Source organism: Triturus cristatus, chromosome 5_1, assembly GCF_964204655.1.
Source record: "Triturus cristatus chromosome 5_1, aTriCri1.1, whole genome shotgun sequence".
Taxonomy (NCBI): domain Eukaryota; kingdom Metazoa; phylum Chordata; class Amphibia; order Caudata; family Salamandridae; genus Triturus; species Triturus cristatus.
The window spans coordinates 589,032,140-589,045,537 of NC_140587.1; the positions used below are offsets into that span (position 1 = coordinate 589,032,140).

Genomic DNA, 13,398 nt, shown 5'->3' on the forward strand with positions numbered 1-13,398 from the left:
CTCAACCAGGAGCAAGTCCTGTCACAAAATTATACACAAAAAGGTTCAGCACTATTCAGAAGAGTCAATGAGTATATAAAAGGATGTCCAAAACGTCGATATACTTTTCTTGAAAAAATCCTTTTCTTTATTACATATTCCCATAAACATGAAGAGTCATAGCCACATAGACATGAAGAATCATAGCCGACGCGTTTCGTCTCTAAAAAGAGACTTCTTCAGGGCTTCTCGAAATAGTAAAAAGAATGTTCAAAGTTATTGTTATATGATTCGAACCGGCAACCGTGAATTCCAAATTGGCAAAAAGTTTCTTTAGTGATGAATGTTTGTCAAGATCATAAGATCCAGCAGTTAAATATCGATTCTGGCATGGTGGCCCTTATCTCCTGGTCTCATCGTTTATGGGAATATGTAATAAAGAAAAGGATTTTTTCAAGAAAAGTATATCGACGTTTTACCCTAATATTAGTGACAGTGCGTATTTTAGTGTACTCTCACGGTTACATATAACTCTTTACATCCCACTGTGTGATATTTACACCTTCACATTGTGAGTTGTAGTGCAAATTTTTGTGCAAGTTTAATTCCATTTTTTTTAAATTCACACTTATACATTTGCTCTTTTACATTTTGTAGCTATCATTTTCAGTACATTTTTGATTTTATCACTGTCAGACACCATTTCTCTGTCAAATTTTCCAACTTTAGCAGAATTGTGCACTATGCAGTCTGTTAATCCTCCACCTTCATTTTTAGAATCAGCTGGTGATCCTCCAGTCAGGTGGGAAATCTGGTACAACGCTTTTCAAACATATTTAGGAGCCATAGGTGCTTTACGTTTTAGTGCAGAAAGAAGAAAATGTCTCCTTCTTCACTCTTTAGGATTTGAGGGAAGATCTATTCATAAACATCTACCTCCTCTTTCACAAGAAGAACTAAACGGGATTGACGGATATCAGGAAACCGTCATTAAATTAAGAACAAGGTTTGACAAACAACCAAGCCTTATGGTTCTAAGGCACAAGTTCTTTAAAAGGAAACAAACGGAAGGAGAAGATGTTGATGCTTACATTTCCGTTTTACGTAGACTGGCAGCTGAGTGTAAGTTTGAAAACTTTACAGATCAACGGCTTAGAGATCAGTTCGTTTGTCAATGCAAGGACAAGAACATTCGTCAAAAATTGTTGACTCTAGGTGATCCATCACTAGATGAAATTATAAAAATTGCCAAGAGTATAGAAATTTCTATGGTCTCTCTTAAGGAACTTGATGACAAACCACAAGATGCCATTAATGCAAATAATACTGTGAAACATCGTGTTAAGCCTGTACAGTTAGTTCATCAAGCTTCCAAGCCCAATTCTGATAGTAATAATTCCTCTAAAGGAGTTTCTAAAAATATGTGCATCAGGTGTGGGAATCCACCACATGTCAAAGGTTCACGTTGTCTTGCTAGTAACATCATGTGTAACTATTGTAAAAAGATGGGGCATTTCGCAAAAGTGTTTAAAGAAAAAGAATGTTAGTAAGCCAACTATTTGTAGTGTGGAATCTGATTGCAAGTCTGACCTAGAAGTAATTTCTGTTATCAGAAGCGGGAATGAGTTAGATTCGGTCGAGTCTGTTCTTTCTACCTCTGCTCGTGCACTGCCCCCTCCTCTCACCTTTGGGGCCTGTGGCCCCCTGCTTTGCAGTGTCAGTACCAGTTACATAAGTAGGAGAACGAACATCGCTAAAAACAATATCTGTGCGCTGGTGGGCGCTACACTGCTCACAAATAACAAATACAGGTTAAAAATCCCCACCACCCGTTTTCCAAGCGGGGCCTGTTTAAACAAAACACAAACACTTCATCTGTTTTTCGAGTATTGGGTAAGTACAAGAGCAGCACAAAGTGATGCAAGAAAAACAGTTTCATACAGCGCTTAAAAAAGGCGCTGTGTGCTAAATTAATGTTATATTACTTTGGATTCATAAGCACGTGGTTACTTACCCTTTGCCTCCGGGCGCTACTATTCTTGACATCTGATCCTCTCCAACCCGGGAACAGCACATCCACGACTGCTGAAAATAGCGTTCTCGCACCGGATACAGCGCTATCCCGAGACACGGGCTGCAGCAGGGCCGGGTCCACGGCGTATTTAGATAGCTCTAAGGGCCCATGTGCAATGATGGCCCTGGCGCTATCTTAAGGACGGAGTATAGCTGCGCCATTTCACTTATTAGCGACAATTCGGCGCTGTAACCTTCACGTTGCTGCAGGAGGCCCCAATTAAGGAAAATCGCTTTTTGGGAAGTTCTGTCGGGAAGGCAAATTTATTGTAGTGCTCGTGTGAGCGCCAGGAACGGAACTGCTTTTCGGCTCGACTGTTACACAACCAATAATATTATATTTATAATTAGTATTTCGTTTTTACACAGCGCCGAACCCTCGAAAGTCGGCCCTGTAACTATAATGGAACCGTTCTATGATACATGGGATTAAGCATTGCCCACTGCCCTGATTCACCTGCTGCGGGCGGCAGACAGCCATGGGGGCAAGAAATAATTAAATTGTGGACGCACTGGTGCCTCTGTCTCAGTCGTCTCTGGGATGCCTCCGCAGCAGTCCCATGCACTTTTAACTGCGCGAGCCCCAATGTGCATGGGTATGACCCACCAGACTGAATTTTCGATTCCTTCCCCAGTGGAAGGTAAATCCCAGTGTTCACTCTTACGACTTATAACTGTAATAAGTTAAACCACAAATGTCTGTTAATCAATAAACTGTTTTATTTCACAGTCTCCATTTCATTTTGTTGCTTCAAAGAAATATTCATTGTTCATTATTTTCATAATTCAGGTTTGTTTAAAACCTCTTCATGTGAATAAACTCCAACGTTGTAAACATGATCTCATATTATCAATATGAATATTTGGGTTACAGGGATAAATCCCAATGCATTTCGGGGTTTCCCTTCATCAGGGGATACTCCCTATAAACAAAAATTAACCATGTATTAATAATCTCCAAAAGCTGATAGCATAACAACAAAGCCTAAGGTTCATACGTAAACAGTGATCAATGGCTGCGAATCTAATGCAATATGGACATAAATGTTATCTAATTCAGTGAGCATAAAATTGTAACAATGTTCTCGGTGTTGACGTGAAATATGAGGAAAAAGATTAAATAAAATAAAACCCACGTGATTTGAAACTTTTACGAAATGCCGGTGAATGGCTGATATCGTTTGTCAACATTTGTGTCAAAATCATAGTATCAGTTAAAAAAAAGATGTACCGGAAATTCAATTGATTCAAGAATATTGACTGCGTGACTCTTGCATGCATTAACCTGATTATAAAAGCAAGAAATCTCCTCAAGTGAAATCTAATCCGCGCCGCTACGGTGCATACCTGTGTGATAGCCGTTCCTCGTTCGAAACCATTCCGCGTTCTGTAACCGTTGGAATCAGCTGTGTTCCTAATGTGCCCCGGAAGTAAATAGGTGCGTGCGAGGAAAGCTCATGCGAGATAGAAAAAAGACTAGAACCCAAATTTAGCGATACAGGTGAATGTCCATCGCGTAAAGTTAACGCGTTAAGAAAAAAGGTTGTCTGCTACATTAAGAACAATACATTTCAAAACAATAAATGTCAAAATGTCATCATACGAAAATGCATTTTAAATCTGAAATATTAATCACAAATGAACGCCTGCACATATAAAGGGTATTTACAAATAACAGTTATATTCCACCCGGTCATTCAGACCCTTCGGGTGTAGTGAGTCCAATGCAAAAATCCAATATAATTCTCTTTGCAACAGGAATTTCTTGTTGTCTCTGCCCATTTGTAATGGCACTTGTTCCAAAATTAAGAAGCGGAGTTGACTGATGTTGTGAGATAGTGTATTGAAATGTGTGGCAATGACTGATTTTGGATTTTTGTTTCTTATGTTGCTCTTATGCTCTGTCAAACGGGTTTTGATTTTTCGTTCCGTTTTTCCCACATAGGACAACCCGCATGGGCATTTCAGTAAGTACACGACAAAGCTAGAGTCACATGTCGCTGTAACATGCAGTTTAATTGGAGTTCCTTGCGTTGGATGAGTCAATGTAGTACCTTTAATTATGTTGTTGCAATTGCCGCAATTCAAACATGGAATGGTTCCCTTGTGTATGTCTTCTCTCTGTTTTTTGTGTTTCAACATCTGTTGTAAGTTTTTTGTGCGTTGATATGCAAATATTGGTGGTTGGTTGAAAATGCCATTAAATTCTGTCTCCGCTTGTAGCATTGGCCAGTATTTCTTTATTGTGTGTTTGATTTTTTGGCTTCTGGTTGAGTATTTAGAAACGAACACATTCCGGTCCTGTTGAATATCCAAATTCTTTTTCTTGAGTAGTGCTTGTCTACTTTGTTTGTTTGCTCTTTCGTTAGCCAGATGTAGTACTGAATCTGGATATGCTCTTTGTTTGAATTTTGCCATCATTGTATTTTTGTTTTCCTGGTACAAGTCTTCAGTTGATGATATTCTTTTTATCCTCAGTAACTGCGAGTAAGGTAGGTGTTGTTTCAGACTCAATTGATGAAAACTTGAAAAGTGTAAAAAGTTGTTTCTGTCTGTTGTTTTAGTGTACACTGTGGTTATTATTTTTTGATCAATTATCTTAACTTCCACATCTAGGAAAGGTATTTGATCTTTACTCAAAGAATGTGTAAATTGAATTTGGTCATCCACCATGTTTAGTTCTTGAATGGCATTAACTAGTGTGGATTCTTCTCCCTTCCAAATGAGAAAAATGTCGTCAATGTATCTGATGAATAAAATTGCATTGTCCGTCCATTTTTTGTGTGCGAGGATGTGAGTGAGTTCAAAATGATGCATGAACAAATTTGCATACGCCGGAGCGGCGCAATTTCCCATCGATGTTCCGTTCAACTGTGTAAAAAACTCGTCTTTCCAGGTGAAATAACTGTGGTACAGCGTAAAATGCATCAACTCAATTAAAAGGACATTGAGATCACTTTCCTTGTTACTCCTTACTAGAAAAAATTCTAGTGCCTCGAGTCCCAAATTATGGGGAATTGAAGTGTACAATGATTGTACATCCATTGTACATAAAATGTACTCGATATTTTCCCTCAGCTCCATTTTGTCTAGTTTTGTGAGGAAATCGGTTGTGTCTTGAACATATGTGGTCATTTGTGTGACCATTGGTTGAAGGTGTCTGTCAATGTACTTGCCGATTGGTTCATGAATGGAATTTCGTGTGCTCACTATTGGTCTGAATGGAGGGTGGTGTAAGTTCTTATGAATTTTTGGTATCATGCATAGATACGGTATACTCGGATTCTGTTTGATCAAAAAAATTTTATCTCTCTCATTGATGGTTCCCAATGTTAAAGCCTTATCAATGATTGATGCCAGAATCTGTTGAAAGGATGAGGTAGGATCCGAAAGTAATCGCATGTATACGTTAGTGTCTGAAACATGCAGCTCCACACTATTTATGTAAAATGAGGTGTCCAAGATGACTAGTGCTCCTCCTTTATCAGCCTTGCAGCATGTGATTGTCTGATTATTGGCAAGATTGGAAATGGCCGTTTTCTCATTGCTAGTTAAATTTGTGCTTTTTGATGTTTTGGATCGAAATATATCGTGAAGATCCTTGCGAACTACTGTCTCAAAAGTGTCCAGGATTTTATGACTGATTGGTGCTTGGAATGTGCTTTCTGGTTTTAAATCCATTAAGGTACCTCGGTCAATTGGTTCTGAAAATGTACTGATGTTAGTAAAAAATGTTTTAATCGAAGATTCCTCATGAATCTGAATAAACTCACTTGTGCTTCAAGTTCATGACTTTGGTACGTGGGTACATACGATAAACCTTTTTGTAACGTCTGTATTTGGAATTTAGATAATTCAGTGGAAGAGATGTTAATTACTAAGTTTTTTGACTCCTTGTTGATTTGGCGATTGGTGTCGTATTTTGTCCGCCTGGATCTCCGGGTGGGACCTGGCCTCTTCCTAAAAAAGAAACACCGGAAGTTGAAGGTGTTGAACTTCCATCACTCGTTGTGGTGAGTCGTTTGCCCTGATTAACGTTTGTATTCCTGGAAAGGTGTTCTTTTGGTTGAAAATTGGGTTGACGTCTCTGTTGTGAATCCTCAGAAGACGAGGTATCATCCGTGGATCTATTATCAAACTGTCTTCGTTGTCTGCGTGTGGCGTACTCCTCTGCCCAGCTGTAGACTTCCCCCAACTTGTAATCCACTGTATCTCTCTTAAATTTTCTTAATTTTCTCTCATTTATTTCTGCTGTGTGTTTGTCAAGTTGAATATTAATATCATCTAGGGTTCTTTTCCAATCTTCGGTAGTCATTTTGTCGCTTAGCTCTTGTTTCAATTGACCAACTTCTTTTTCAAGGTCCTCTAATACTTTTGAAAGCTCTTCGATAATTAGTAGTATCAAGTCTAGTGAACATTTGTTTAAAATGCCGTACCATCGTTCCGTAAATCTTGCGTTGTTCTTACATAATGTTGATTTCAATGGTATCCTTAAACCTCTTGGAATCCTTTGGACTTTGTGATAACGTATCAATGTGCTGGCGTGCAGTCGTTGATTAATTTCCCTTTTGGCAGCAAATAGTAGTTGTTTAATATTTGATTCAACTGATCCTGTGCTTGTTGCTATGCATTCTGGCTCCTGTATAAGCGAATATATACGGTTGATATCTTCCGTGTTGAAACCAAATGTATCGGCTTTGTTGCCGGTAATGTTAGCGATATCTTCATAGGACATGTTTTAGCTGGGTGCTGACCGTTTTGATCATGAAAGAATTAAGTTGTGTGTCGGTCGCACTCCTTCGTGTAAGCTTTCAATTGTTTTGTAAGACTTTCACTATGTTCTCGGTGCTGTGGGATCTTCTCCCCTGATCAAAAGGGATGTGGCTTGAGACTGAATTTTCGATTCCCTCCCCAGTGGAAGGTAAATCCCAGTGTGCACTCTTACGACTTATAACTGTAATAAGTTAAACCACAAATGTCTGTTAATCAATAAACTGTTTTATTTCACAGTCTCCATTTCATTTTGTTGCTTCAAAGAAATATTCATTGTTCATTATTTTCATAATTCAGGTTTGTTTAAAACCTCTTCATGTGAATAAACTCCAACGTTGTAAACATGATCTCATATTATCAATATGAATATTTGGGTTACAGGGATAAATCCCAATGCATTTCGGGGTTTCCCTTCATCAGGGGATACTCCCTATAAACAAAAATTAACCATGTATTAATAATCTCCAAAAGCTGATAGCATAACAACAAAGCCTAAGGTTCATACGTAAACAGTGATCAATGGCTGCGAATCTAATGCAATATGGACATAAATGTTATCTAATTCAGTGAGCATAAAATTGTAACAATGTTCTCGGTGTTGACGTGAAATATGAGGAAAAAGATTAAATAAAATAAAACCCACGTGATTTGAAACTTTTACGAAATGCCGGTGAATGGCTGATATCGTTTGTCAACATTTGTGTCAAAATCATAGTATCAGTTAAAAAAAAGATGTACCGGAAATTCAATTGATTCAAGAATATTGACTGCGTGACTCTTGCATGCATTAACCTGATTATAAAAGCAAGAAATCTCCTCAAGTGAAATCTAATCCGCGCCGCTACGGTGCATACCTGTGTGATACCCGTTCCTCGTTCGAAACCATTCCGCGTTCTGTAACCGTTGGAATCAGCTGTGTTCCTAATGTGCCCCGGAAGTAAATAGGTGCGTGCGAGGAAAGCTCATGCGAGATAGAAAAAAGACTAGAACCCAAATTTAGCGATACAGGTGAATGTCCATCGCGTAAAGTTAACGCGTTAAGAAAAAAGGTTGTCTGCTACATTAAGAACAATAAATTTCAAAACAATAAATGTCAAAATGTCATCATACGAAAATGCATTTTAAATCTGAAATATTAATCACAAATGAACGCCTGCACATATAAAGGGTATTTACAAATAACAGTTATATTCCACCCGGTCATTCAGACCCTTCGGGTGTAGTGAGTCCAATGCAAAAATCCAATATAATTCTCTTTGCAACAGGAATTTCTTGTTGTCTCTGCCCATTTGTAATGGCACTTGTTCCAAAATTAAGAAGCGGAGTTGACTGTTGTTGTGAGATAGTGTATTGAAATGTGTGGCAATGACTGATTTTGGATTTTTGTTTCTTATGTTGCTCTTATGCTCTGTCAAACGGGTTTTGATTTTTCGTTCCGTTTTTCCCACATAGGACAACCCGCATGGGCATTTCAGTAAGTACACGACAAAGCTAGAGTCACATGTCGCTGTAACATGCAGTTTAATTGGAGTTCCTTGCGTTGGATGAGTCAATGTAGTACCTTTAATTATGTTGTTGCAATTGCCGCAATTCAAACATGGAATGGTTCCCTTGTGTATGTCTTCTCTCTGTTTTTTGTGTTTCAACATCTGTTGTAAGTTTTTTGTGCGTTGATATGCAAATATTGGTGGTTGGTTGAAAATGCCATTAAATTCTGTCTCCGCTTGTAGCATTGGCCAGTATTTTTTTATTGTGTGTTTGACTTTTTGGCTTCTGGTTGAGTATTTAGAAACGAACACATTCCGGTCCTGTTGAATATCCAAATTCTTTTTCTTGAGTAGTGCTTGTCTACTTTGTTTGTTTGCTCTTTCGTTAGCCAGATGTAGTACTGAATCTGGATATGCTCTTTGTTTGAATTTTGCCATCATTGTATTTTTGTTTTCCTGGTACAAGTCTTCAGTTGATGATATTCTTTTTATCCTCAGTAACTGCGAGTAAGGTAGGTGTTGTTTCAGACTCAATTGATGAAAACTTGAAAAGTGTAAAAAGTTGTTTCTGTCTGTTGTTTTAGTGTACACTGTGGTTATTATTTTTTGATCAATTATCTTAACTTCCACATCTAGGAAAGGTATTTGATCTTTACTCAAAGAATGTGTAAATTGAATTCGGTCATCCACCATGTTTAGTTCTTGAATGGCATTAACTAGTGTGGATTCTTCTCCCTTCCAAATGAGAAAAATGTCGTCAATGTATCTGATGAATAAAATTGCATTGTCCGTCCATTTTTTGTGTGCGAGGATGTGAGTGAGTTCAAAATGATGCATGAACAAATTTGCATACGCCGGAGCGGCGCAATTTCCCATCGATGTTCCGTTCAACTGTGTAAAAAACTCGTCTTTCCAGGTGAAATAACTGTGGTACAGCGTAAAATGCATCAACTCAATTAAAAGGACATTGAGATCACTTTCCTTGTTACTCCTTACTAGAAAAAATCAATTGAATTTCCGGTACATCTTTTTTTTAACTGATACTATGATTTTGACACAAATGTTGACAAACGATATCAGCCATTCACCGGCATTTCGTAAAAGTTTCAAATCACGTGGGTTTTATTTTATTTAATCTTTTTCCTCATATTTCACGTCAACACCGAGAACATTGTTACAATTTTATGCTCACTGAATTAGATAACATTTATGTCCATATTGCATTAGATTCGCAGCCATTGATCACTGTTTACGTATGAACCTTAGGCTTTGTTGTTATGCTATCAGCTTTTGGAGATTATTAATACATGGTTAATTTTTGTTTATAGGGAGTATCCCCTGATGAAGGGAAACCCCGAAATGCATTGGGATTTATCCCTGTAACCCAAATATTCATATTGATAATATGAGATCATGTTTACAACGTTGGAGTTTATTCACATGAAGAGGTTTTAAACAAACCTGAATTATGAAAATAATGAACAATGAATATTTCTTTGAAGCAACAAAATGAAATGGAGACTGTGAAATAAAACAGTTTATTGATTAACAGACATTTGTGGTTTAACTTATTACAGTTATAAGTCGTAAGAGTGCACACTGGGATTTACCTTCCACTGGGGAAGGAATCGAAAATTCAGTCTCAAGCCACATCCCTTTTGATCAGGGGAGAAGATCCCACAGCACCGAGAACATAGTGAAAGTCTTACAAAACAATTGAAAGCTTACACGAAGGAGTGCGACCGACACACAACTTAATTCTTTCATGATCAAAACGGTCAGCACCCAGCTAAAACCTGTCCTATGAAGATATCGCTAACATTACCGGCAACAAAGCCGATACATTTGGTTTCAACACGGAAGATATCAACCGTATATATTCGCTTATACAGGAGCCAGAATGCATAGCAACAAGCACAGGATCAGTTGAATCAAATATTAAACAACTACTATTTGCTGCCAAAAGGGAAATTAATCAACGACTGCACGCCAGCACATTGATACGTTATCACAAAGTCCAAAGGATTCCAAGAGGTTTAAGGATACCATTGAAATCAACATTATGTAAGAACAACGCAAGATTTACGGAACGATGGTACGGCATTTTAAACAAATGTTCACTAGACTTGATACTACTAATTATCGAAGAGCTTTCAAAAGTATTAGAGGACCTTGAAAAAGAAGTTGGTCAATTGAAACAAGAGCTAAGCGACAAAATGACTACCGAAGATTGGAAAAGAACCCTAGATGATATTAATATTCAACTTGACAAACACACAGCAGAAATAAATGAGAGAAAATTAAGAAAATTTAAGAGAGATACAGTGGATTACAAGTTGGGGGAAGTCTACAGCTGGGCAGAGGAGTACGCCACACGCAGACAACGAAGACAGTTTGATAATAGATCCACGGATGATACCTCGTCTTCTGAGGATTCACAACAGAGACGTCAACCCAATTTTCAACCAAAAGAACACCTTTCCAGGAATACAAACGTTAATCAGGGCAAACGACTCACCACAACGAGTGATGGAAGTTCAACACCTTCAACTTCCGGTGTTTCTTTTTTAGGAAGAGGCCAGGTCCCACCCGGAGATCCAGGCGGACAAAATACGACACCAATCGCCAAATCAACAAGGAGTCAAAAAACTTAGTAATTAACATCTCTTCCACTGAATTATCTAAATTCCAAATACAGACGTTACAAAAAGGTTTATCGTATGTACCCACGTACCAAAGTCATGAACTTGAAGCACAAGTGAGTTTATTCAGATTCATGAGGAATCTTCGATTAAAACATTTTTTTACTAACATCAGTACATTTTCAGAACCAATTGACCGAGGTACCTTAATGGATTTAAAACCAGAAAGCACATTCCAAGCACCAATCAGTCATAAAATCCTGGACACTTTTGAGACAGTAGTTCGCAAGGATCTTCACGATATATTTCGATCCAAAACATCAAAAAGCACAAATTTAACTAGCAATGAGAAAACGGCCATTTCCAATCTTGCCAATAATCAGACAATCACATGCTGCAAGGCTGATAAAGGAGGAGCACTAGTCATCTTGGACACCTCATTTTACATAAATAGTGTGGAGCTGCATGTTTCAGACACTAACGTATACATGCGATTACTTTCGGATCCTACCTCATCCTTTCAACAGATTCTGGCATCAATCATTGATAAGGCTTTAACATTGGGAACCATCAATGAGAGAGATAAAATTTTTTTGATCAAACAGAATCCGAGTATACCGTATCTATGCATGATACCAAAAATTCATAAGAACTTACACCACCCTCCATTCAGACCAATAGTGAGCACACGAAATTCCATTCATGAACCAATCGGCAAGTACATTGACAGACACCTTCAACCAATGGTCACACAAATGACCACATATGTTCAAGACACAACCGATTTCCTCACAAAACTAGACAAAATGGAGCTGAGGGAAAATATCGAGTACATTTTATGTACAATGGATGTACAATCATTGTACACTTCAATTCCCCATAATTTGGGACTCGAGGCACTAGAATTTTTTCTAGTAAGGAGTAACAAGGAAAGTGATCTCAATGTCCTTTTAATTGAGTTGATGCATTTTACGCTGTACCACAGTTATTTCACCTGGAAAGACGAGTTTTTTACACAGTTGAACGGAACATCGATGGGAAATTGCGCCGCTCCGGCGTATGCAAATTTGTTCATGCATCATTTTGAACTCACTCACATCCTCGCACACAAAAAATGGACGGACAATGCAATTTTATTCATCAGATACATTGACGACATTTTTCTCATTTGGAAGGGAGAAGAATCCACACTAGTTAATGCCATTCAAGAACTAAACATGGTGGATGACCGAATTCAATTTACACATTCTTTGAGTAAAGATCAAATACCTTTCCTAGATGTGGAAGTTAAGATAATTGATCAAAAAATAATAACCACAGTGTACACTAAAACAACAGACAGAAACAACTTTTTACACTTTTCAAGTTTTCATCAATTGAGTCTGAAACAACACCTACCTTACTCGCAGTTACTGAGGATAAAAAGAATATCATCAACTGAAGACTTGTACCAGGAAAACAAAAATACAATGATGGCAAAATTCAAACAAAGAGCATATCCAGATTCAGTACTACATCTGGCTAACGAAAGAGCAAACAAACAAAGTAGACAAGCACTACTCAAGAAAAAGAATTTGGATATTCAACAGGACCGGAATGTGTTCGTTTCTAAATACTCAACCAGAAGCCAAAAAATCAAACACACAATAAAAAAATACTGGCCAATGCTACAAGCGGAGACAGAATTTAATGGCATTTTCAACCAACCACCAATATTTGCATATCAACGCACAAAAAACTTACAACAGATGTTGAAACACAAAAAACAGAGAGAAGACATACACAAGGGAACCATTCCATGTTTGAATTGCGGCAATTGCAACAACATAATTAAAGGTACTACATTGACTCATCCAACGCAAGGAACTCCAATTAAACTGCATGTTACAGCGACATGTGACTCTAGCTTTGTCGTGTACTTACTGAAATGCCCATGCGGGTTGTCCTATGTGGGAAAAACGGAACGAAAAATCAAAACCCGTTTGACAGAGCATAAGAGCAACATAAGAAACAAAAATCCAAAATCAGTCATTGCCACACATTTCAATACACTATCTCACAACATCAGTCAACTCCGCTTCTTAATTTTGGAACAAGTGCCATTACAAATGGGCAGAGACAACAAGAAATTCGTGTTGCAAAGAGAATTATATTGGATTTTTGCATTGGACTCACTACACCCGAAGGGTCTGAATGACCGGGTGGAATATAACTGTTATTTGTAAATACCCTTTATATGTGCAGGCGTTCATTTGTGATTAATATTTCAGATTTAAAATGCATTTTCGTATGATGACATTTTGACATTTATTGTTTTGAAATTTATTGTTCTTAATGTAGCAGACAACCTTTTTTCTTAACGCGTTAACTTTACGCGATGGACATTCACCTGTATCGCTAAATTTGGGTTCTAGTCTTTTTTCTATCTCGCATGAGCTTTCCTC

The 13,398-nt window shown here is 37.9% G+C and overlaps 1 protein-coding gene across 1 annotated transcript; it reads right to left on the minus strand.

Annotated features, from left to right (window-relative positions):
* Positions 1–7,997: 7,997 nt before the first annotated feature.
* On the minus strand, positions 7,998–9,005 carry LOC146831242 (uncharacterized). Its single transcript, XM_085603856.1, has one exon. It carries the CDS (start codon positions 9,003–9,005, stop codon positions 7,998–8,000), a length of 1,008 nt encoding a protein of 335 aa, XP_085459982.1.
* Positions 9,006–13,398: the final 4,393 nt, after the last annotated feature.